Below are 27662 nucleotides of genomic sequence, written 5' to 3'. Positions count from 1 at the left end.
CCTGAGATATAGTGTAGAAGGGGCCATAGTCAGTGGATCAGGGTCATCATTATAGCCTGTTCTGATTCTGTGTGGGTTCTGCTCACTCCACAAGGAGAACAGACACATTGGCAGGCCTTGCCACCAACACCTCCGTCAATATCCATTAAACACTGTAAACCCAATAGTTATGACCCAGCCCAAGCTGCCTTTTGTGGATAAGTTCTCTAGCAAGTAGTTAAACTACAGAATTTTAAAGATGGCGCATTGCCCATCCTTATTTAGGAAGTTCTAGTATATCATGCCAAGAGATTGTTTCACCTTTCTCTGCTGAAAATAGAAATGTTGATTTTACCTAAAATGTTCATTTCTAGCTGAGAGAGGATGAACATCCTACCCATCCTGGAGGATGCTAGCATGAGGCTAAAGTATAGTTGAAAATGTTTTCCCCTACTTTCTCTGTTATTCAGTTCTTTTCATCTCACAGTTAAAAAAAAGACAAAAGAAGCTCTCTTCTTTCTTGACTCATTTCTTTAGCTGTTGCAGCGTGACCTTTCTTGGGATTGCTCCCCTTGTGGGAACACCAAAAAGGTCTACCTTTTTCCTGCCTCTCAAAATGAGTAGGGTGGGGGGGAGCAACCCATCCAGATGATGTTCATCTCATCTCTGCTGAAAGTAAATGTAGTTCAGGTAAGATTCTTTATCTTAAAAGCTATTTGGTTGAGAAAGCATGCAGTCTTCTTCCCATAAGATCTAAGAGGTGATCTTTTCTGTTGCTTCACACAAAGGACAAGAGGGAAATCCTTAAAGCCTCCAAAATTATGTAGACATTTGCTTTAACTAGGCAATTATAGAGTAGCAGCTTCTTTAGAAAGCAAAGCATATTCTTTACTCAGGATAAAAGTTTGCTTTGTACACAAGACAAGCTGTCATGTATGCCTCAGGCAAGGATATGCTTCCAGGAACACTTTCAAACTTGGAAGAATGCAGCAAGTCTTCACTCTTCTTTAGTGAATGTTAGTATCCCAGATTCAAAGCATTCAAAGGCTTGGATATTGACTTGCCTAATAAAAGAAGAAAATATTTCAATAGTCATTGGATTCTAACTCTTCTTAGAAACATTCACAATGGATCTTTTCCAATTCATTTCAAAGGTAGGCACAACTTAATGCATACAAATGGTTACAGAGCTGGAGTGTACAATTCACTGGAATGAAAGAGCAAACCATTTGTATGTGGCAGTACTGTCCAAGTGAACTAGAGCTTGGAAAAGTTACTTTTGGAGTTGCAGAAGAGTTTGGAAAGCGGGTTCTGGAGACACATTAATCCACCAACCACAATGCCCACCTGGGTGCAGTTTTCTGGGAGTTGTAGTCAAAAAAAGGAACTTGTCTAGACTCTGCACTAAATGAAATTGGCACTGTATCAGCAAGTAATGCTTGCATAGAAGATAGAAAGCATAGAAAAGTATCTTTTTGCTGTCTGACAATTTTGTCCTGTATATTTTCTTTAAGGTGCGAGACGGTGCTACTCTAATTCTCTCAAAAATGGGGATCTCCCAACAGCCAGAGGACCACCAAGACTTGCCAGGGGAAAGTGAGTGCAAAGTATCCTCCTTTTTAATGTTCATTTGGATTCTACTGAAGACTTTTCCTACCAGGGCAGTTCCTCATCCACAGTCTCACCAGCATCAAATGGAAAAGTCTTTCAGTGTTTTCCATGTTCTTGTGCTTTCTAATCATGCAGTCCCAGGCAATATTGCAATATGGTCCTTATGCAAAATATTTAATCTTTCAAAAATAGTTAATAACAATAAAGCTCCTCTGGGTTGCAGCTCTCAGTGAATTATTTTTTCATGCTGTCCTGCATTTTCTCTCTCATTCTATCCTCACATAGACAGTATGGTTTTTCTCCTCTGGCCTGACCTAAGGTCAGGGCTGGGTTTTTAAAGATGTTTATAATCATTATTATTTATATCATGATCTTATGAGGCAGTCTCCCATTCAAGGGACTAATTAGGATCACACAAGCTTTGAATCAGCAGTGCTGCAGTTTCGGATGCTCATAAAGCATTCATGGGACCCCTGGGATATACCGAGTTAGAAATATGTATAAATAAACGTCCAGATATTAGAGGTTTTTTCCGGTTATAGAATTCTACTTTTAAAAAATTAAGGTTGTTAGTAAAATACGTATCCTTCTGAAGGATGGTAGTTTTATAATCCCTTAGGAGTGGAAGTCAAGTAAATGGATAGTGTAATTGTCCCACATGCTGAACTATACTATAGCTAACTGTTTAACATATACATCCCAAACTTATTGTTTAACCTCTGTAAGTCTCTCTTTACCCAGTCATTCTCAACCTGTGGGTCCCCAGGTGTTTTGGCCTACAACTCCCAGAAATCCCAGCCAGTTTACCAGTTGTTAGGATTTCTGGGAGTTGAAGGCCAAAACATCTGGAAACCCACAGGTTGAGAACTACTGCCCTAGCAGTAGGTGCAAGCAGGGGAGAAGCATGTCCCCCGAGCTAGTTGCAGAATTTAACATATGTTGAGAATTACCAGGGTTCTCTGGTGGTCTCATCAGATTTGGTATCAATCAATCAATCCTTATTACAGGCTATGACCAATATTATAAAGAGCAAATTGCTTTGAGTCTCCTTGTGGAGAGAAAAAGTGAGATATAAATAAACACAATAATAATTATTAAAATTATAATAATTATAATAAGCATAGAACAGAATTAATTAAACTGACTGGGCAAGGCAACACTACCAAGTGGAAGGGGGATTGGTTATTGTAAATTGTATTGTGCATGTGGCAGCTCAAAATTATTTTGTAATCAGATTCTATAATAATTCTGCTCCTGGCTATGGGTATGTAGCTAGGTACTTCTCCATTCCCTTCCCCACCAAGTATTACATAGGAGCTGCAGAACTTATGGATAAGTAGTGGTTGACCATTGCAAAAGGAGGATACCAACCTTTATAACAAAAAAAACCCAGATGTAAGATTCAGCTTGTGTATGACACCAGGATCCTCTGGTGGCGCAGCAGGTTAAACCACTGAGCTTCTGAACTTGCTGACCGAAAGGTTGGCAGTTCGAATCGGGGTAGCAGTGTGAGCTCCTGTTGTTAGCCACACATTCTGCCAACCTAGCAGTTCAAAAACATGCAAATGTGAGTAAATCAATAGGTATCTCTCTGGCAGGAAGGTAACAGTACTCTATGCAGTCATGCTGACCACATGACCTTGAAGGTGTCTATGGACAACACCGGCTTTTCAGCTTAGAAATGGAGATGAGCACCAACCTCCAGAATAGGACAAAACTGGATTTAATACCAGGGGAAACTTTTAACTTTACTTTACTATGACACTAATAGAATGTCAGGCATTGTGTATACACACACACAGGCCCCTTTTACACTACATATAACCCAAATTATCAAAATTGATAATTTATAGTATCTGCTTTGAACTGGACGATATGAGTCTACACTTCCATATAATCCAGTTCAAAGCAGATAATCTGGATTTTATATGACAGTGTAGAAGGGGCCACAGAGACACACTAAAAAAAAGGGGGGGGGATTTTGTCCAAAAAATATAGAGCAGAATTGGACAAAGTAGGTTCCATGGGCTGCATGTGCCCCAGGGCCATTTTGTGCCCCGCAGCTGTTCTCAGGATGCCCTTCTAGACTACCATAAAATTCAGTTCAAAGCAGATAATATGGATTTTATATGGGTGTGTAGAAAGGACCTCAAAGGTCGACAATGCAAAAACCAGGCCACCCAAAATGAGGGGCAGAGAATAGGATTGACAAGGGAGAAATTTTTCAGTTCCCTACTTTTTTCTATATAGTGCTTTCTATATTTGCATCTTGCTTATTTGGCTGGTAAATCATTTCCAACGGTAGCTGCTGGGAATCCTTTAGGTATAGCCCTGTTGTACGTTCCATTGTGTTCTTATTGTAAAAGGTGACAGGGATGCAGAACTCAGAGATGCACTCCCAGTTACTTCATTAAACTGTGCCCTGGCTTCCAAATTGATTTGGGGACACGATCCTTGTCCTCATTATATATTATTGTGAGCTACTTTGCTATTCTGATTTATGGCAGCCAAAAGGGGGATAAATTTATTTTATTGGACTTATGACTGTGTTATAGTTTAAACACAAGCCTGTTTTCTTTGCTGGCAGAGCAGGAGAAAGGACATTGAAGGATAGTTGTCATTCTTCATATAGAACCCAATAACTTGATGAAGACAAGGCTGCCCTGCTTTTATTACGCAGTATGTTTCTATTTGAGTGACAGATCGAAGATGGATAGTTTAAAAGCTATGGACCTTTGCATAGTTTGTGTACCTCAAATTGAGTCCCCTCCTCTCCCTTCCCAAGGTTAGATAGACACTGGGCTGAGAAAACAAGAACTTGGAAAGTTACATTTTAAAAATGGATTAACATTCTCAGCAAATATTCTCAGGAGTATTTCACTATTGCTATAATTGCAAGAGTGGCCCTTTATTGTTGTATTCCTAAATGATACTTTTATTATTATTATTTTAAAAAGGAAAATGAATACAAGCCAGGGACCTGTGATACAGTTCCAATTACACCATGAATGACACATTGTCTCTCTTTAAGTCAGAATTGTAATTTTTTTTTCGTGTCAGGAGCAACCAGAGTTGCTTCTGGAGTGAGAGAATTGGCCGTCTGCAAGGACGTTGCCCAGGACATGCCCGGATGTTTTGATGTTTTACCATCCTTGTGGGAAGCTTCTCTCATGTCCCCGCATGGAGCTGGAGCTGATAGAGGGAGCTCATCCGCGCTCTCTCTGGGTGGGATTCGAACCTGGCAGCCTTCAGATCAGCAACCCAACCTTCAAGTCACAAGGCTTGAAGTTATCCCCTAGGCTATCGGAGGCTCCAGAATCGTAATGTATTGTAGTTATGCTTTAATGATTGCAAGAAAAACAATACAGTCAACCGTCCACACTTGCTGGGATGATGATGATGATGATGATGATGATGATGATGATGATGATGATGATGATGATGATGATGATGATGATATTTGTATTCTACCCTATCTCCCTGAGGGGACTCAGGGCAGGTTCCAACATACAATGGCAAACATTCAGTGCCTCCATAAAACAAACGAATATTGACATAAAAAGCAAGAAAAACCCCACATATGAAAATAACATTAAAATCCTAACATTAAATTAAAACCTAACATCAGTAGATTAAATCTAACATCAATAAATTAAACTAAACGTTATAATAGCATAAAATCTAAGCAAACATTCACATTAATTTACAACAGCCAACTAGAGTTCACAAAACATTATGGGTTGGTTGTCTAGTCAAACTATGGCCAGTGGGCTGGCATGGTCCAGGAGAGTCCAAATCCGAAATAATTCTCAACCAGAGGCCTCGTAGTGATCTCTAATTATCTAATCCTCCTCCTCTCCATATGCTAGTGAACATAAGTAGGTCCTCATTTGTTTTTTGAAGAGGAGGAGAGAGGAGGAGAGGGGGGGGGTCAGCTTTATTTCTTTAGGGAGGGAGTTCCAGAGTTGAGGGGTGACCACGGAGGAGCCCTCCCCCCCTCATTCCCACCAACTGTACTTGAGATGGGGGTGGGACTGAGAGCAGGGCCTCCTCCACTGACTACAGTGCCCAGGCTGGTTTGTAAGGGGAGATGTGTTCAGTCAATGATTTAGGGTCACGGGGCCTAGAAAAATGGCAAATAAAAAATGCTGAATTTTTTACTTGAGAGAACACCTCTCTAGTAATATCTAGGTCCTCTATCATGATTCTGTGATCACCTTTCACTGGAAGTTGACCATAGAATTGCACTGAAGGACCTAGAGATTCCTAGAGGGGTGTCCTTATTAGGAATCTCTAGTTCCTCTAGTGCAACTCTGCCATAAATTAACAATAAAATTGCCTTGGAAGGCTTAGAGATTCCTAGAGAGAATATTTTAATCAAATTCGCCAATGATCAAATCTGCAAATGTCAAATCCTCAAATGTGGAAGGCTGATTAACTGTACAAATTATTTCTAATTAGTTGCTTCCAAGCTCTGGACAAAATACATTGAAACCAAAAGATCTTTTGTGTCAGGAGCCTCTTAAAGGTGGACAAAAAGTTCTCTGTCGTGTATACTGAGAACTATACTGTATCTAAGAGCAAAAAACAATCAGTTGCAAAAACTGAGACTGCTCATTTTCAGTCCCCCTGCAAGCCATTTCACATATGAAATGGCTTGCAGGGGGATTCTGGAAAGGTAATATTTCATCCCTAGCTAATTCATTTTTTTCAGTTGCTTAATTCTCATAGAATTATCCAATGCCAGCTTATTTGGAAAGCTATAAAATATCAGAGGGCTGGAGCAGAACTACAGCCTAAACTGACAATGATTTCTCACCCTCTTTGTTGTAAAAAGACAAAAATGGTTTTCCCCAAGGGTAAAAAAAAATAACAAGGTGTTATGAGTCCTGACAACAAAATCCACACTTGTCAGTTTTACCAAAAAAAATAAAAATAAACATATTGGTGAAGATTTTTGTATGCTTAGGCTTAGATTGGCTACTTTATTGAAACCATTTCCTGTAACTCTAGGCAGTTCAAGATGTTGGTTTCCTTTAATAATGTACAAGGTTTATATCTCATTCCAAAACAATAAATCTGTGTCCAAATTCTTTATTAAAAAGTTATATTTTTCTGGAGAAAGTTGCGTTAGCTCATTGTAGGGCCAGGTGAATTACGTATGTGAATATTTCACATTTTCAAATAGCATGTTGAAATGAACAAAAGTTCAACAAATGTTTTGACTCCTACAGCATTTCCATACATTTCACTGTGGCTGTCTAAGGGAGAAATAAGTTTGGTTACCTGAAAATTTGTTAGTCTGTCCCAAAATGTTTGGTTCATACACATTTATCACTGCTCTTCATTTTATTGTTAATAATAGTGGCAGATATTTTGTTGTTCACAATATTTGATGTGCAATATCTCAATAATGTATCAATATAAAATTGGTCAGTATTATGTCCCTAACTGACTTCAATATTACAGAGTATTCAGCTTTTTTAATATCACCTGTAAATTGTAGATGAGCACACGGTTAAACTAGAGGCTTTCCGGTTCACTTTCCAAGCCTTTCCAGAATAGCAGCTCACTGTAGTCATACAATTATAAGGAGACCTTTGCTGGATCGTATTGAGACTTGTCTGTCCCAGGAACCTGATGTGCATGCAATTGATAGTTGTATATTCCAGGGAGAGAGAAAAAAGAACAGCCAGAATGATCAAGAAGCTGGAGCAGTGAGAAGAGCTTACAGCATTTTATGCCATTTTGCTTGTTGGGGGGGGGGGGGGGGTGAAGCAGTACATGGTAGAGGTGTGTAAATTACACATACTGTAAAGACCGTAGGTGTTTTCACCTTGTTTATAATACTAGAACCCAGGGAAATTGTGATCAATGTGAAATTCTAGAGCATGAGTGGGCAAAGTATGGTCCGTGGGCTGCCTGTGCCCCCAGATCCATTTTGTACCCCGTCAGAAGCCTTCCAACGTTGTGTGTGTGTGTATACATACACACACACACACACACACACTCCAGAATGCTCTAAAATTATATCTATGGGGTTTGATAGCCACTTCCATCATGTTGAGCCTCCCTGGACCCCGCCAGGGGTCAAAGCAAAAATTTAAATCTTAAATGCCATTTGGAGGCTCAAGAATCTGGGGACATGTTGGTACTTTATTCATTTATTTATGGGCAAATATGGTGAAAGTGCAGTCCTCTAAGATGTTCTATTTGTTTTTACTGCTTCTGGATTTCTGTATTATCATAAATTACAACAAGGAAGAGCATTATACTAGAAACTGAGCTGGCCCTGATGGTTTAACATGGTTATACTGAAGGAAGTAGCAAAATTGTATTTAACACATAAAAAGAGCAATATAATTCAGCCTTGTTGCAAATGTTATGCTTTTATGCTTGGCCTTATCTGATCTGCATGCCCTGTGACTGAGCTGCAGATGTTTGAGGATCATGACACTGAATCTCATGATTCTTATGCAATTAAACATTAGCAGTGATAGTATATTTAGACAGCTCCAAAGTCAAGTTTTTCATGTTTACTGCATTCACTCTGCCCATCAACTTGTTGACCATGTCACACTCAAGCATACCATATAAGTATATATGGAGGTCTCTCGTTTTCTACAACAGACTTAGCTGTAAGTGATCTACTCCTATATTCCACTTTTTGTAATTTTTTTCTCTTCATGCAAATATCCTTTTCTTTCCCTATTTTGGAAAAAAGTGGTTTCAAATGCAATAAATACATATGACATGAATGAAGCCTTTCACCTATGTCACATTGCATGCCCAGTTGTATTACACTCCCCCCTCCTCTCTCTCTCTCTCTCTCTCTCTCTCTCTCTCTCTCTCTCTCTCTCTATATATATATATATATATATATATATATATATATATATATATATATATACACACACACAGTAGAGTCTCACTTATCCAAGCTAAATGGGCCGGCAGAAGCTTGGATAAGCGAATATCTTGGATAATAAGGAGGGATTAAGGAAAAGCCTATTAAACATCAAATTAGATTACAATTTTACAAATTAAGCAGCAAAACATCATGTTATACAACAAATTTAACAGAAGAAGTAGTTCAATGCACAGTAATGTTATGTTGTAATTACTGTATTTACGAATTTAGCACCAAAATATCATGATATATTGAAAACATTGACTACAAAAATGGCTTGGATTATCCAGAAGCTTGGATAAGTGAGGCTTGGATAAGTGAGACTCTACTGTATATATATATATGCCTTCTTCTGCAGAGTCTAATACCGAAAATAAGCATCACCTAGACTGAAAACAAAAGGAAAACTAATAAGTTAAAATAAATTGCAACAGATAATATTGTGGGACCGCATGTGGTTCAGGAGATTTTGAGATCGCAAGATAACAAGTTACAAATATCCAACTTACAAATGACTCATAGATAAGAACTGGGGTGAGACAACAGGAAGTGAGAGAAATCTACCCCTCGGAAAGGAAATTCACTCCTGAAAGAGTTATCATGGGTAAAAGGTGTCTCCACTGAAGCTTTCTCGCCAATCCTTGTTTCCACAACAAGCCACATTTTTCAAAATCCAATTATCACAGGGACAGAAAGTGATGTGAGCTCTTCTAAACAAGGGCACCCAGACAGCAAAACAAAAACCACAGGAGTGTTAATCCTTCACTATGCTATCCAAAGATAGATACAAACAAACTCAACTGAAGAACAAACCTACAGAACCTATCTTGTTCGTAACTCGGGGGCTGCCTGTATAAATATGTTCATGTATAGATCAACTTCATTTATACCGTACATTGAGGGCAGGTTTTGGTCCCAAAAATATGGCTTTTGGATATAACCCATGGATAAGTTGAAGATTTTCCTGTGTAAAGGGAAAAGCACAAATTACCCTGGCCGAGCATTCAAAAACAGCCAAAAGTGCTGCCATAGCAGAGAGAATATTATTATTATCATTATTATTATTATTATTATTATTATTATTATTATTATTATTACTATTATTTAAAACATATTTCGCCCTTCTCATCCCGATGGGGACTCAGAGCAAAGCACAACATCTATACGGCAAACATTCCATGCTGGGACATAAAATAATTATAAATATACAAAAACATTAAATACTAAAACATTAACATTAAAATCAGTTATTTCTATTTTAAAATCAGCTGTTTAGAGGGGACTATTGATTATTTTATATTCTCCTTAGATCAGTGGTTCTCAACCTGTGGGTCCCCAGATGTTTTGGGCTTCAACTCCCAGAAATCCTGACAGCTGGTAAACTGGCTGGGATTTCTAGTTGTGGACCAAAACATCTGGGGACCCACAGATTGAAAACCACTGCCTTAGATGGACTAAGCTCTTGCCTTTCAATCTTCTACTCAAAAAAGGGGATAATTACTTTAGTTGATAAGATAACATGGAATTCTAAGTGGACTAAGATTTTCTCACATATATACACTTGTTTAGAAATGCCTCACATTTAACGTCTTATTATGAAGGTATATTATTCTTCATTTGCAGTTGAATAGAAAATCCGTACTCTTACACTAGAGATCTTATATGGGAGTACGTAATTGAATTGCAGTTTGCTTTAAAGGGTCCAGATATTTTGTAAAAGTTGGTTGTTATTTTTTACTTTGGAAACTATGAACTTCCAAACCAGAATATGTCAGCACATCTGTAGCTTTTTAGTTTGGCACACTCATGCTTATGATATGCAAATAGTATTAATTATAGACAACTAAATATGTAAATTAGTTCCAGTCCTCTGGCACATTATTTATGACATTGGTGCTTGATCACTGGTTCTAATTGTATTATGCTTACTTAATAATGTGTTGCTTTTGCTACATTCAGGGCATGCATTGTTGGAAGAGGAAAATAAGATTTGGCACCTTGTTCGGCCAGTAGATGAAGTTGATGAAGGTAAATCTAAAAGAGGGAGTATGAAAGAGAAAGAGAGAACCAAAGCTATTACAGAAATCTACCTAACAAGACTCCTCTCTGTGAAGGTAAGAATGAGACATCAAGTTAATCGCAACTTTCCCTAGGTATACCTTTAATTTTCTATGTTATATATAAATGGATTAAACAAAGAGTTACTATTTGAAATCTTTATTTAGGACTGAGGTTTAGAATAAAGATAAGAAGTTTAATCCAGACTTAATCATGTCTAGAGTGGACATGTTGAAATGAATAGAATAAGTTATTAATGCCTAATCTATGTCCTACTGATAGCCCAGTATCCTCATCTTGAGCTTCTGTATCTCAAAATGAATACTTGTGATAGCTTTATTAGGCCAAAATACATCACATTCGGTTTTGAAATTCACAGTCTTCCTCATCGGGCAAAGATGAGGGGAAAGCATGGGATGATGTTAGAGTCATGACATCTATATGATGATGTTTATATTGCGCTTTGAGTGTTATAAACGCCTTCACTTACCTGTGATGTTACCATGCTTCTCTCCTTGTCTTACCTCTGCCATGACATTATCTGAGGTTCTGCCTCTCCCACATTAAATGTCTGAAAAGCCAGGAGTTGAGAAAATTCAGTCCCTTTGAGTTCTGACTTATAGTTTGGTTTTTCAAGGACTTTCGAAACAAGCCTAGGGACTGGGGGCAGAATAACACAAAACTCATAAATCACACCATCCAAAAGATTCTGGGGAAATACGTAGACACATTGGGAGGGAGCAAATGATGTGGGAAGATGAGGATACGTTTGAGGAAAAGTGAAAATAGCCCCTAGACTGAAAGAAATTACTCATCCATCCTATGAGTTGAGAGAGATTGAACTTAGCATGAATTCTCTTTTAAATGCAAACTACAAATTAGTCAACTGCATATTTAGATTGCATTTCTCCCTCTGGTAGCTTTGAATGCCTTTGGTACATGCATTTGTACATGCTTCTAATTATTGTCACATCAGTGCTGAAAACATTTGGCTGATGGGGAGTTGCTTTGCTCCTTGGCTGAACTTGTTTGATACATGTCTGCAGGAGCTTGATGGAATTTTGTCTGCCTTTGTTGTAGCCGAGCTTGAACAAACACTATAATATACTTTCAGATTTATAATACAGTGTTCCCTCATTTATTGGAGGGGTTACGTTCCAGGACCACCCGCAATAAGTGAAAATCCGCAAAGTAGGGACACTATATTTATTTTAATATTTATAGGTGGCCTCTCTCTCCTTCGCAAGCCCATTTTGCACTGTAGTTGCTTTAGTTTGGTGAGGTCGGCAGCAATTTGGCAGAGCAGGCTGTAAACCTGCAACTCTCAGGATTCCCGGGGAGCCAGTGAAGCCTTCCCGGAAAAGGGAGCAGGGAGAGAGCACATGTGTGAAAGGCAGGCGCCACCGCAGCCTAGTCCTCCATGAGTTGCTTTGTGTTGTTTAATTGGTTAGTTTGATAGATAGATACCACTTTTGATTGGATAACATTAAGGTCCCGGGCATTCTGAGAGAGCCTTGGACCACAAAAAAACTCACTAAACAGCGAGGTAGCAAAAAGCGAACCACGAAGTAGCAAGGGAACACTATACTTTCTTTTGGTCATCTCCATCAGATTAATATCCAGAAGCTGTTACCTCTCACAGCACCATTTTTATAACCTTTGTATCTCTGTAGCTTCTTTGCCTGTGTTTATCTCCTGTAGTCTCAGAAGTCTGTGATGCAGTGCAGCTGGGATCTGTCTACCCATGTGTAAAGTTGTCTGATGTCCACTTCACTGTAGCTACACAAAATGTAGCATGGCAGAGCAGACAAGGCCAGCTGGAATCTGGCCAGGGCAGATGGGGTTTGCTTTGTAAAGCCTTGGCTAATTGGCAAGGAATTGACAACTTTCGCACTTTCTTTAAAGGCAAAAAAACAAAAAGAGCCATTTTGCTCCTTTGGGGAAACTGTCTAAAATGTACATTAGTACCAACCAATTTTTCAGCGAACACAGAAGTTCATGTTTTCTGTAATTGCATTTTTGGTCATCCTAATAGCTAATAATCCTAATAACTGCCAACCTAGCAGTTCGAAAACATGCCAATGTGAGTAGATCAATAGGTACCGCTCTGGCGGGAAGGTAACGGCGCTCCATGCAGTCATGCCGGCCACATGACCTTGGAGGTGTCTACAGACAACGCTGGCTCTTCGGCTTAGAAATGGAGATGAGCACCAACCCCCAGAGTCAGTCACGACTGGACTTAACGTCAGGGGAAAACCTTTACCTTTAATAGAGATCAAGATCCTGACAATGTACCATGCTTTGATGCAACCACTAATAATAATAATAACAACATCAACAACAACAACAATTTTATTTATTTCCTGCTTCTCCTTTCAGCTCGAGACAGAGCACAACATAGTTAAATGCATCTATGAAATAATGGGTTGTTGTGCTTTACTTGCTGAAGTCCCACAACCACCACCACTTCCTGGTACCTTCAATTTTGCTCTGGAAAACTCTTTGGAAATTAGTCTCCTAGTCCTCCACAGCTGCACAGGAGGGGTTTCATTATGTTGACTATCAGCTAAACATTTGGAGGGGGGGACCAAAGATATTGTAGAAAAACAGCCCTGTTGAAATACCAAGAACAAAAAGGTTAGATTATGAAATTCATTTTGGAAGTTGCTAAATTGTATGAGAGGCAATCAGAAAAAAAATCACAAAGGCTCGTGAGAGTATAATCAGAACATATTAAAATGCATTATATTCAACCATCAATTCTCACCTTTGCTTGCCCATCTGTTTAAGGGAATAACCTCCTGGGTTTCAAGAGAAACAATACTGAAATCCCTACCTCTTTAAAAAAAAACATGCACACACACACACAATTATTTTTCCTAAGTTCCCTAGATCCTTTCTTATGGCTGTACATTTCTTGTTGTTCTAAGAACTATTTACTACCCATTTATAGATGAAAAATTCTACACTTCAGGCTATTGTGATTCCTTGGTCATTTGGGACAAAGCCCTGTAGACATGACTATAAATCAGTTTAGAAAGCATTCCTGCAAATTTGAAGGAATATTCTTGAAAATGCTGCACTTGCACTGTAACTTGACTTTCTAATCTTTGTGTGATTGTTGTTGTTTCCTCTTCAGGGTACACTTCAGCAGTTTGTAGATAACTTTTTCCACAGTGTACTTGACTCAAACCACGTTGTGCCACCAGCTGTGAAATACTTCTTTGATTTTCTTGATGAGCAAGCAGAAAAGCATGATATCAAAGATGAAGATACAATCCACATCTGGAAAACGAACAGGTAGGTTATTAGCATTTTTGGAAGAAATTGGATTGGTGGTATAGGCTGTTGTTGTTGTTTTGAAATCAACCCAAAAATAGAAGTTAAAAAATGGACCACATGTCTATAAACTTGGCTGTGTCATCAAATAAGAAAAGATCTTATTTTGTTTGGGACTCAGTGTTGCACACCTAACTATAGAAGTTGCATGTATAAGAGCAACTTCTGGCAGAATATAGAAAAAGTAATGGCTACATTGTTCCTTTTTGTGTTGCTTGTTGCATTATTTTTAGAACTTACCTTCTGTGTGGAAGGTGATACCAGATTATGTGCTACTCTTAACAAGGCAGAATCTCATATTTGACAACTAGAAATCTGTGACTGTTTATTCAGCATAATGTCTGTCTGCCAGTCCAGGAATTGTGGCATTCAGCTGCCACAATTCTTAGAAGATCCAGAGACTGTTGCATTGGGCTGAATAACATTTGGTCAATTCCTAGGAAGTCCCCGGTGGCACAATGTGTTAAACTCTTATGCCGGCAGATTGCTGACTTGAAGGTTGCGTTTCTGATCTGAAGGTTGCCGGTTTGAATCCAACCCGGGCAGAGTGCGGATGAGCTCCCTCTGTCAGCTCCAGCTCCTTATGGGGACATTAGAAAATCCTCCCACAAGGATGGTAAAAACATCAAACATCCAGGCATCCCCTGGGCAATGTCCTTGCAGACGGCCAATTGTGTCACACCAGAAGTGACCTGCAATTTCTCAAGCTGCTCCTGACACACAAAAAATCCTAGACATCGGAAATGTTGTGGACGGTGTCCTTTATTCTATAGTGAAATTCAGCCAGTTTGTATCAGATTGCCTAAACCAATTGTTAATTGTTGAAAAAATAACCCTGAAAATTAAAGCAAACACAGCAAAAAGAAATGACTCTGCAAAGCATCTTCTTTTCATCTAGGGCTGGATCTAGTTTATGGGTCAGTTTAGTTTAAACTGCATTATAGTGTTCCCTCACTACTTCCCAGTTCGCTTTTCGCTCCCTCACTGTTTTGCGGGTTGTTTTCTGAGCGGTGGCGCATGTGCAAAAGGTGCCAGTTTCCCTTTTGCGCATGCACCCCTCTCATTGGTGTCCAGCCAGGCCACTCTGGATGCCGATGAGAGGGAGATGCATGCGCAAAAGGGAAACTGGCAGGCGCCAGAGAGGAGGGTGCCAAGAAGAAGCACAGGAAGAAGGCTTGTGAAGAGGAGAAAGGCCACCTAACTACAATAGAGTCTCACTTATCCAACATAAACGGGCCAGCAGAATGTTGGATAAGCGAATATGTTGGATAATAAGGAGGCATTAAGGAAAAGCCTATTAAACATCAAATTAGGTTATGATTTTACAAATGAAGCACCAAAACATCATGTTAGACAACAAATTTGGCAGAAAAAGTAGTTCAATATGCAGTAATGCTATGTAGTAATTACTGTATTTATGAATTTAGCACCAAAATATCACGATATACTGAAAACATTGACAACAAAAATGCGTTGGATAATCCAGAATTTTGGATAAGTGAGTGTTGGATAAGTGAGACTCTACTGTATTAATATAATGTGTAAATATTAAAATAAATATAGTACCCCTACTTCGCGGATTTTCATTTATTGCGGGTGGTCCTGGAATGTAACCCCTGCAATAAGTAAGGGAACACTGTATATGGATGTATACTGACCTGTAGATCCTGCCTGAAAGAGAGACCAATGAAAAGTTTAGGACAGAGGCAACCCTGGACTGTTCTGTGTGATGTGTGGGTGAAACAGAACAGGTGGAAAATAGGCACAGGTGTAATAGCCCACCAGACTTTGCTTTCTACAATTTACCTGCTTTTCCAGAGGTTGGGGTTTCTCATTTGAGTTAAACATGGTAAGAGCATGAAGCCTAAAGGCCGTAGATTTGAGTTAAATAGTTACAACAAAATTGTTGCCTATGCCTCAGTCCTACAACATTTCACTTTTTTACCTTTTACGTTTTACCTATTTTACCTATTTTTCATACCTCACAACCTCTGAGGATGCCTGCCATAGATGTGGGCGAAACATCAGGAGAGAATACTTCTGGAACATGGCCATATAGCCCGGAAAATATACAACAACCCTGTTTCACTATTTTGATTGAAAAATAAATTTACTTTTCTCCAATCCATCTTGGGTTTCTGGAGCATATAGCAGCAAAATTGCCATTTGTATCTATCAAACTAAACCTTTTAAATGCTTTGGGTACAAGATTAAAGAACCACATTCCAGATTCATGTAGTAAATTTAAGGCTATAATTAAACAGAAAGTGCAGTACAGCAGTTTAAAGCATAGTGATATATTTTGCCTGTCAGACTCCTGTTTTCTCCATTTCTGTTCATTTTACCCTGCTAAGGGTTTGTTTAATTTCTTTGCTTGTTTCACAGCTTGCCACTTAGGTTTTGGGTAAACATATTGAAAAACCCGCATTTCATCTTCGACGTTCATGTTCATGAAGTAGTGGATGCTTCCTTGTCAGTCATTGCACAGACTTTCATGGATGCTTGCACAAGAACAGAGCACAAATTAAGCAGGGTATGTGTTTTATTTTCTGCTTTCTGTCTTTATAAGAGAAAGAACGTTGAAAAGCATTATGATGAACAAAGAAATGGTCACAGAAAATAGGTTCCTTTTGCCTTTGTTTGTAAGGATTGGGGATATGCAGTACTACCTTATTATCCACAGATTCAGTATGAATGATTTCACTTACCCATGTTCCCAAAAAAATCTTCTCCTGCCCCCGGAAGTGAACTTAAAATGTATCCTCTGTGGATACAAGGGTCATACTGTAATTATTCAAATCAAATCAAATCACGTTTTATTGATTAGCCCATCGGCCGTATCAAAACATTTAACACATAGACATACATACAACTTAAAACCCGCGTTCAAAAAGAAGTTAAAATAAAGCTGTAATTATTCACTTATTTTCTTCTGAAATGAAATAAATAATCTTAGCAATTGTCTTCCCACTTGAAAGGAAGTTTTCAAAATTCACACTAATTTTGACGCCTATTCACACTTTGGCACTTTTTATATGGATGGTTTACAGATAAAACAGATTTCCCTGCACAGAAAATAGTATTTCTCCACAGAAGTATTTTCAGTGCAGAAAAAGCCATTTCCTTTGCATTTTTTTATTTATTGTATCAGAAGCAAATTGAGAATACAGTTATAATGTATAGAAGAGCCACAAAGTTAAAAACTTGGCATTATACTAAATTTCCTTTGACCAGATGCTGGCTACTTGGAGTGCATGTGGCAGGGCTCAGACCGCATTGTAGTAAATGGTCTGTGGTTCGCTCCCCTCCACACTCGCATGTCGTGGACTCCACTTTGTGGCCCCATTTCTTAAGGTTGACTCTGCATCTGGTGGTGCCAAGTGCAGTCTGTTTAGTGCCTTCCAAGTTGCCTAGTCTTCTGTGTGCCCAGGGAGGAATTTCTCATCCAGTATCAACCACAGATTGAGGTTCCAGGGTTTTTACCTGCCACTTTTGGACTCTTGCTTGATGAGGTTTTCCTGCAAGTATCTCTGTCGATCCTAGGAAGCTGTTTCTTAGTTTAAGGCATTGGCTTGTTGGCTGATATCCGAACAGAAGGTGGATCAGAGATGTCAATGCTTTGGACCTTTCATTACAGGCTGCTACTTCCCGACGGATGTCAGATGGTACAATACTGGCTAAACAGTATAATTTCCTATGCAAAAAATGCTAAATTTTCTGCAGAATAAAAACCCAAATACAGCATTTTATGCACAAAAATGCTGTTTTCTCCACAGGGAAAAAATTATGCTTTCTGTGCAAAACAGCCACATGCAAATTTTGCACAAAATAAGTCATGAACTGCAAGGATTCTCAGTCCAGAATATCCATCATCAAGGTTTCTCTATACTCAAAAACATGTTTTAAAATATTTTGAATAGTCTTTCCGTCCCTAGTAAGACTGTTTATGTTGCTTCATAATTGCATGAAATGTATTTTAGTAGCATATATAAACAATGTATTTTCTAGCACTTTTAGACCACATGCATCACTTAAAGAAAATGTGATAGAAGATGTTGCTATAGATTGGTTATGCCTGTGGCACAAACTTAAGCTAATAAAAGAGAGAGGTCGCTCTCTATTTTTATAAGTCCCGAGGGAAGGAAAGGCAGGGTAGAATTGATAATGATGATTATGGTGGTGGTGGAGAGAGACTGGCTTTTTCTTTTAAAAAAGAGGCATAATATAGGTTTCGTTTACTCTGCTGTTACATATAGAGAAGTCTGATCCTTTACATGCCATAAGTTTTTTGCCTTAGTGCATTGTGCGACCCAAATCTCTTCACAGCCAGTAGACTGCAAAACCCAGAATCTCTCAACTTTTGGGGGATTCAAAAGTGTGCAGAAGTGGTTTAACATATTCACTCCATTTGTTTCTTTGAATAGCATATTCACTCCACTTGTGTTTGTAATACAGATATCACGACAGTATGCTTCCCTAACATTATAGTAGCATAGGCTTCATCTGAAGCCATCTTTCCTCCAGCAACATATACCTGGAACATGTCAACTAAAATTGTATGCACAAATAATTGAGCTTTGTGTATTTGTTCTCTCTCAGGACTCTCCAAGCAACAAGTTACTTTATGCAAAAGAGATCTCTACATATAAGAAGATGGTAGAAGAGTAAGTAAATAAATAAGTTCATTTTTTTTGGTCTGCAGATGCTTTCTCACATTATTACATTTATTACATTTTACTAGATTACATTTACATCGGTCAAGGCAGTTTAATAAAATGCTGTAATTTTATTTGGCAAACCAGAAATAAACAATGGAGTTGGATGAGAAATATTTTCCCAAAATGTATGCTGGCCTGACATTTATAATACTGCATCTACACCGTAGAATGAATGCATTTTGACAGCACTTTGTGATATGGAGTTACAGGAGTTCTAGTCTTACCAGATCTTTAGCTTTTTCTGCTATCCCATGGCAGTTAAAGTTAATTCTATTGTATAAATGCACCCTAATAGGAATATTGTTCTATTCTATTCTATTCTATTTATTAATTTACTATATTTATACCCCGAATCATAGAATCATAGAATAGTAGAGTTGGAAGAGACCCGAAGGGGGCTCAGAGCAACTTACAGATTATGGTAACATTCAATGTCACATTATACATACAAATACACAAATATAACATTTCCAAAGGCTGCTGAAGCAGTTTGAGTAATGCATTCACTCCCTTTGTTTTCTGGGGTGGAAACAATATTTCTATCACAGTTTATGTGAAATTTATATCTGTTTTTCCCCTAAGAATGGGTAAGAGAAAAGAAGGTACTTGGGTATCTGTTACATGATGGATCAATAGTAAATCAATGATAAAATTGTCAAAATTTGCATCAGTTGTGCCACAGTAACAATCAGCAAGCAAATAACTCTGATCATATGTCAGCTCAGTAGATCATTAAGATTTTTTCTTTTTAAGTATTTCATTTTTGTTTAGTCACATCTGTATGCAACACCACACATTATATATAATTTCACATCATATATAATGATGTAGGGAGCCCCCGGTGGCGCATCATGTTGAAGTGCTGAGCTGCTGAACTTGCGGACCGAAAGGTTCAAATCCGAGTAGTGGAGTGAGCGCCCACTGTTAGCCCCAGTTTCTGCCAACCTAGCAGTTCGAAAACATGCAAATGTGAGTAGATCAATAGTTACCACTTCAGCAGTAAGGTAACGGTGCTCCATGCAGTCTTGCCAGCCTTGGAGGAGTCTATGGACAACACCGGCTCTTCGGCACCAACCCCAAGAGTCAGGCACGACTGGACTTAATGTCAGGGGAAAACCTTTACCTTTATATGTAATGATGTAACATATAATGTTCTATATAAAACGAAAAATATTCCACAAGTCCATTAGCAGCAAAACAAAAACATTAAAATTACAAATTACTGTGCACCATACAATTATTTTAAAATATAGGGCATTTGAAATCAAACAAAGATAGGCTAAACACACTCATAGCAGATTTAAGCAACCCCAAAAGCAAGAGCTTTAAACATTATTGCCTTGTATATGTCTGGCTCATTCTTCCGTACCAGGGGAAAAGGTGTAAGTTGTAGTTCAGCAAAGCAATTTCTCCAAGCTCTTGTTACTGAGTCATATAAATTGGAATGCAGCATTGTAGGAATTACGAAAGAGAAACTTTGAGGCATAAACTCATCTGTTCAGATGCTTAGGGAGAGATTCCACATCAAGCTTTACTACTCCACTGCAATATATGTTTCCCTTGCTGCCATGCGTAGCCAGTTGAAATAAATGGTGTTTTGTGGTAGCTGTGCTTGATGGATGAAACCCATTACATGTTTAACCAAAGAAGAAACAAAAGCCTCCATCTAGTGCTGCAAAGAATGATTGATGGGATGCAACACTACAGGAACATGTTAGGGGAACATGGATCTGTCTGGTTCTAGTTTCTTTACTCAGAAGTGTCTGCCATTTCCTCACCAGTGTACACTTTAAAAAATATAATCACTCAAAATATGTATTTAACTGATCATTTTTATCTCCTGTGAATGTGAGAAACCCAGCCTATAGCAAAGTCCCAGGCTTTATACACATTTAATCAACTTTGTACAGATATTTCTGTTGAAATCATCCAAATAACCTGAAAGCTGTAGTCATAAAATCATTGCAAAGCATAAATGTATTTTTAAAGCACATTGCATCAGCTAAAGTTATTATTGTTTCCAGTTATTACAAAGGTATTCGCCAAATGGTACAAGTGAGTGACCAGGACATGAATACACATTTAGCAGAGATCTCTAGGGTGAGTATTATAATGTAATTCTTCCCCCAACAGCTTGCATTTTGTTTTTTCTCCATTTGTTTTTATCGCATTACTCATTGTCTGTTTATGTCTAATTATAAGTTGCACCTGTAACGTTGAATCCCTGAAATATCTTTTCCATATAATTATACTCAGTTTTGTTGTTTGTGAAATACTGATTTCAAAGACATTCAAACATCTCTTTAAGGACCTTTCCCCGAAAGTGACTCTACAATTTGTTTATGCACAATATACACGCTTTGATTGCTGCTATTCACTTCTTTGTTTCCAAGAGTATGGAATTCCTAATAGATTAGATACATACAATGACATATAAAGAAAACAATAACATTTGTATGGTGTTTTAGGCTCAAAGGGGTGTGTGGAATCATGAACAGTTTCTAAATGGCTTTATTTAGTGAATTGTATGGGCTGCATTCTGAAGGATAATTTAAATCCAGCACAAACAAAAATAAGGATCTTCTGTATCATTTGTTTACTTCCCTGCATTATTATTGTTTTCAAAGTTCAAACAACAAATGTAAAAGATTGCAGAAGTGTGCAAATCAGGCAGAACTAATTTAAATCTCAACTCTTTTGTGGCTGCTTTTAGTATTAGCAGGGGCAATGTAGTGGTTTTGAGTTTTGGGCTAGCATTCTGAGAAACTGGAGTTTTACATTCTCATGCAAACATGAAAATCCATGGGATGAACCTTGGGCAAGTCAAACTCGCAGCCTAAGAGAAGGGCAATGGCATACCTCCTCTAAAGGTATCTTGCCAAGAAAGTCCTATGATAGGATTTCTGGAAGTCAACTTTGAAGGCACATGACAACAAAAAGAGGTAGCTTTGTGGAAGAATAAAACAATCAGTCCACAAATCTGCCCCTTCTGTTATTGTCATTGCTTGTGGAGGAATAAGGCTATCATTGGTTTGGGCATTGGATTATGTCTCCGCTCAGCCATGAAAGCCAACTGGATGACATTGGGCAAGTTACACACTCTCAGGGTCACCAGAAGTTGGAAATGACATGAAGGCATACCAAAATAACATGCTTTGGTAACCATGTTGCATACATACAGTGGGGGGGGGGGAGTATTTAATCAGATACCAATTGTACAAGTTCTCCCACTTAAAAAGATGAAAGAGGTCTGTAATTGACATCATAGGTAGACCTCAACTATGAGAGACAACATGAGGAAACACATCCAGAAAATCACATTGTCTGATTTTTCACGAATTTACTGTAACAAACAGTAACGTTCAGTAAAGGGTTCCTGGACTTCCAGTATGGCATTGAGCCACTGTGGCATATGGCACACAAGACTGGATGAACATTTGGTCTGATCCAGCTGAGATGCCATTAGTTCTTAATGAAATGTTATTTGTGCTTTTTGGAGACTTTGCCCATATGGTCTGTAGACTTTCTGGATATAAGCTATGATTTCACTGTGCTTTGGATACATATATTCTATTTTTGTTGATGGAGAAAGCAGTGTGGTGGCTGTAAGTGATCCAGCAGGAAACCTAGGCCAGAGAGTTCTGAAATTTGTCGGTTTCACTTCCTTGCTGAGCCAGACAGCTAATAAAAGATTTAAGAACTAAAGCAGGGATATGGAAAAGGGATTTGCATCATGTCTGGGGCACCTATATATATTTCATTAAAGTTCTTATACAGCAATTTTTGTGCCCTGACACATTATTTTTCTTCTTGTTTAATTTAATAGGCGCACACAGACTCATTAAACACCCTTGTGGCTTTACACCAGCTCTACCAGTATACTAACAAGTACTATGATGCGGTAAGTTTCCACCATTGGAATAACTTTTATTAGGCTATAAAAAGGTCACCAGGAAGGAGAAGGTTCAACAAAACTGGCAGATGTCAAGCATGTGATTTACCTGCTCTTTGATTCTTATAGAAGGACTGTCTTTCCGATATACTGGCGGGGGGGGGGGGGGAGTTAAAATTTCAAAATATATTCAGACAAATGCAACGATGCACATAATCAGCATAGGAGGCCTCAGGGATGCGTATTCATTATTCATAGTAACTTGGGAAGGGGATGGAGAATTGTTAAGATTGATGACTTGTGTTGTATTGACCTTGGCGGCTCCTCAACAGAGAACCAAGAGGGGGATAAATGTAGAAAAGTGTTATCCTACTGAAAATAAGGAAATAAATAATGTGAATTATCATCTAAAGAGGATATTGTGTTGGCAGAGCCATAGCCATTCCACAACTACAAGCACTTTTTCCAGAGTACAGAATCAAATGCAAAATTGTAAAGAATGTACTGTTTAGGTTTGGGTTTTTACTGAGAAATTTGCTATTTGCCATGTTATGATGTGTTTATTAAAATATGGTATAAAAATGCCATGTTTCTCTGACAGACTGTCAGTGTGGCTTACATAATTTAGAGATGGATAAAACTAAAAGTAGTAATCAAGATAATACAAGGGGTATTACAGAGGAATAAAATATAAGAAAAATATTTTTTTTAAAAAAAATCAGATTAAAAACAAGGCAGCTGGTCAACTGTAATACTTGAGCATGTCAAATGAAATAAGATGGGTTGCTTTCCATGCAGTGTAGCTTTTTCTTTAGCCAGCTTGCAGAGTAAATTTAAACAGTGATAGAGAGGCACATAGGCAGACACACAAACAGATCCTGCATGACATGGTATCACACATGCATCAATGTGCACATGTACAGTTCAGCCAAATGTAAACTTTTTCTGTGGAATAATCAAAAGTTGTGTATAGCCAACCTGAAACAATGGAAAGTGGTGCAGTTATCCCACAACTTTCAATTTATATCTAGCAGTGGTTGTATTCAATAGTGATTCAGAAGTAATTCAGATCGGTGTGCTGTTCATCCTTGAACCATGACTATTACAGACAGACAAGCTACAGTTTAACTCAGGTGTCAACCAAAGTGTTTCCCCAAAATTAGGAAAAAGGCTAGCTTCAAACCAGTCTTAATGAGACTGTATGCCATAATCAGTGATCAGTTGGGTTTTTGGAGAGATTTATCATGATTGTTGGAGCCCCCAGTGGTGCAGTGGGTTTAACCTCTTAGCTGCAGAACTTGCTGACCAAAAGGTCGGTGGTTTGAATCTGGGGAGCCGAGTAACCTCCTGCTGTTAGCTCCAGCTTCTACCAACCTAGCAGTTCGAAAACATGCAAATGTGAGTAGATCAATAGGTACCACTCCGGCAGGAAGGTAACGGTGCTCCACGCAGTCATGCCGTCCACATGACCTTGGAGGTGTCTACGGACAATGCTGGATTTTTGGCTTAGAAATGGAGATAAGCACCAACCCCCAAAGTCGGAAACAACTAGACTCAATGTCAGAGGAAGACCTTTACCTTTAGCTATCATGATTATACGCAGTAGGATGTGTTAACAGAAAATGTATTGGGGAGAGACAAGCCTACCACAACTAAGACCCTTCTGGCAAAAAGATTATTTGCAGTTGAAGGCCATTTCAACTCAGGAAATGTGTGCCTTTTGCCTGTGTGTGCAACCATTTTAATTCTCCCTCCTATTTAGTCTAGTCACAGTGGAATAATGTAGCACCACTGGATTGAATAATTAGACATTTTAAAAAGTAGAATCATTCATAGATGGGTAGGAAGATGCATTAACCATAGAAGACGCTGCAGATTTAACTTGAATTGTAAGCTTCCTGTGATCCTTTCTTTGACACCTGTTTTCTGTTCTAAGAACAATACTTCATTTCAGCCAATTACTACTAATGTAGTTAGGATACTGAAATTGTAATCCAACAAGAGAAGAATTCAAGGCATTTGCAATATTTCCCTCGTTTCAAATATTAAAGTCATCCTAAGCTTGTATAGGTCTCTGAGCCTGACCATTATTGCTGACATTTTTAGCTAAACATGCTTTCTTGTGACTGTGATGGTAAATAGAGATCTTATATTGTAATGGGAGTAATATTATATTGTGTGGAAATGAGCTGCTTTTTAGCCCTCCCCTCCATGTGAATTTGTTTAGGATTAGGTTGAGACCATGAAAGCAACAACTGAAGTGCAATTTCTTCATTTCATTCTGAATCTTTGCTCTTCTTTGTTTCCTGCCAGATCATAAATGCACTAGAAGAGGACCCAGCTGCACAGAAAATGCAGCTTGCGTTTCGATTACAACAGATAGCAGCTGCTTTAGAGAATAAAGTGACGGACCTTTGATCTTGAAAGCTGCAATAAAGAAGTCTGCTCTGAAGATGTGTAAATTCATTCTTCCTAATATGGAAATAGTGTTCTATTTTTTAATGTGTAATTACAACTTTAAATGAAACACAAAGGATTTCTTTTTTTATATAGCAAAGTTGTAATGTAAAGAGTTTTTACTGTAAATTATGCTTCTAATTAAAACTTTGTGTCGTGTGTAAATTTCCAGTGGGAAATGAGGGACGCCCACAAGGGTGGGGTGGGTAAAGTTATATCTCATTTAATCAAATAGTACAATCTTGAAACATCAGCATTTTTAGACGTCATTATGCTAGTAAATTCACTACCTATAGCATCCTTTATATTTTAAGCAATATTTGTACTAGAAAAGTGATAGCATATTGGGAAAAAAATAATGCAATACCCCCGTTTTAATTTTAATAATTGGAAATAGATTTTCTACTCTTTTGAACGTTCCCGTCGTCCATATTTTGCTCATAATGAGTAGAATAAAAGACACACCTGCTATGACTTTCCTGTTTAAGACATTGCAGTGGATGTTGGTACCATGCATCTTTTACACACTCAAAGTGAGGTTTATAAACATGAAGTGCTAAAACACTGGTTGTATCTGCTGCTCTCAAGCAAAGCAGAGAGTGCTGTAGATTAGTCAAGGTGGCCTGAGCCTTCTTCTAGAAAGATGCATATTTCCTGAGAATATATACCTTTTAACAACCACATGAATGTGCTTCAAGAATAGAGTCCCAGCACTGGGAACATGGAAGGCACTTAAGGTCTTCAGTGTTTTGTTCCAGTAAGATCAGGTATCTCTGGATAACCAAAGCTGGTCCAATGTGCCACGGATATAAGGCAACTGAGAATGGACAAACTTCTCTTTCCTCATTTCAGAGAAGGGATTGTTCATGCCTACCCATGGCACTCTTGTTGCCACAAAGGTTATAACATATATTGAGGGGCTAAGTGCCCTACAGAGGGTCTGTATCCAGCCAAAGCAAGGTCAGTTTTGGCTATATAAAAGCACCATGGGATAGATAGGCAGAGCTGCTTTAGTAATCGTGAGAGAATGATAGCAAAGGTCTGTTATCCAAGAACCAGAAATGCCCGGATCTGGTGTACCTCTAAAGCAATGGTTCTCGATCTGTGGGTGCCCAGATGTTTTGGCCTTCAACTCCCAGAAATCCTAACAGCTGGTAAACTGGGTGGGATTTCTGGGAGTTGTAGGCCAAAACATCTGGGGACCCACAGGTTAAGAACCATTGCTCTAAAGAGAAGACCATTTCTGATCCCTGGTGAATAATACTAGTGGTGAAATCTAATTTGAAAGTGAGAAAAATCAAATTGGCCTTCCTTTCTTTTTCTTTACTTTTTTTAAATTGTTTTATTACATATGCTAATGTGCCTTACTTGTACTAATTATGTGGATCTGGATGGTTTTGTAAAGAGAATCGTATCAAAAAATATTTATGTGTGGTTTGATGACTTTGTGAGAGAAATTGACCAGCAGAATGCTTGTAATTAGCTTCTTGCCAATAATGTGCTGTTTGACATGATTCGAGTATGTGTATCTTTTTGTTGGAATGGCTCATAGGATTTTTTTTATGAATCTTTCCACTACACTAGGGAAATAAACAGAGGGGTTTTTTTGAAAAAAAAAATAAGATAAACAAACAAAAACCTGTATCCATAATGTAAAATACTCATTGTAAGAAAATCCCATGCCCCTTCTAACGTAAAACACCACTTGAGCCTTGGAATGCTGCAATGGATGGAGTAAGCATCATTAACTTTTCTGTGGAAATTAAGTAATGTGTCGAAGATGTAATGTGTGTTTACAATATTAGTCAGCTTCCAGGAAAATTGATAAAGCTTGGTACGTTATCTTATATTGCTATGTTGCACAAGAAAAGAGCAATCCCTGTTGCGTTCACCATAGTTCTTTGGCAGCTCGGTAGCATTTTTCCTGTAGCACTGCCATTGAAACCCATTTCTTTTTGCTATTGCTGTTGTATTCCTGTCCTGTGACACCTTAAACTTGCTTGGCTCTTAACACAGTAACAGAGCTTCGTTTGCTACCTCTCCCTGAGTTTAATCTAAACGTTTGTCCTGATGTCTCATCCTCAAATGTATAAGTAATCCCTTCTTCATTTCTATGGAGTGAGTCATTAGCGGTGTAACTGATGGAAAAAATTAATTGCTTACAGTGGAAATTATGAGTTCCCATAGAAGAAAGGGGGAGAGAAACAGGGTGTCGCTTTTCATGGTTTTCCTTTCATAATACCTTTATGCTTCCATCTGCATATGCATCTCCACACCCCTGGAATGTAAGTGACCACAAATTGTTGGGAGCAGTTTACCTAAGAATTCTGTGTCAAACTCAGCTTCTGTACTTGCCTTCTGTCTGATCAACAAAGATATCCAAAACTGCTGATCGGTTTTATTTTGTCATTGTTTGTAAATCCTGTTAATTGTAAATCAAATACAATTTTTTTCCACAAAGTGTGATACTTCGTGTTGTCTTCATATATTCTTCAGTTGCTTCAGAACGGAATTGAGTGGACCTCTGAGAATTGTGCATGGTTGAGTATTCAGCAAGCTTTCCCGTACGGATCATTTTGCATTAGGACGCAGTCTGACGCTTCACAAAATTCCCTATTACATCGCAAAGTGCTTGTCTTTACTTCTCGCAGCATATTCCAGGCTCTCTTTCTTTCGGGTTACAGATGGTGGGGCAGAA

General features: G+C 38.4%; 1 protein-coding gene across 2 annotated transcripts in view; it reads left to right on the top strand.

The window, feature by feature from the left end:
- plxnb2 (plexin B2) overlaps positions 1 to 27430 on the top strand; it is a 398065-nt gene extending 370635 nt beyond the window's left edge. For both annotated transcript variants that reach the window (XM_062982295.1, XM_062982296.1), the window contains 8 exons: positions 1494 to 1575; positions 10460 to 10614; positions 13698 to 13858; positions 16283 to 16430; positions 18497 to 18561; positions 20640 to 20715; positions 22442 to 22516; positions 24821 to 27430. In XM_062982295.1, the coding sequence (XP_062838365.1) occupies positions 1494 to 1575; positions 10460 to 10614; positions 13698 to 13858; positions 16283 to 16430; positions 18497 to 18561; positions 20640 to 20715; positions 22442 to 22516; positions 24821 to 24925 (867 nt within the window). In that variant the 3' untranslated portion in view covers positions 24926 to 27430. The remainder of the gene's footprint in view (positions 1 to 1493; positions 1576 to 10459; positions 10615 to 13697; positions 13859 to 16282; positions 16431 to 18496; positions 18562 to 20639; positions 20716 to 22441; positions 22517 to 24820) is intronic.
- The last annotated feature ends 232 nt before the right edge of the window (positions 27431 to 27662 follow it).

This window comes from Anolis carolinensis, chromosome 5 (genome assembly GCF_035594765.1).
Source record: "Anolis carolinensis isolate JA03-04 chromosome 5, rAnoCar3.1.pri, whole genome shotgun sequence".
NCBI lineage: Eukaryota > Metazoa > Chordata > Lepidosauria > Squamata > Dactyloidae > Anolis > Anolis carolinensis.
This window is presented reverse-complemented; position numbering and strand designations above follow the sequence as displayed.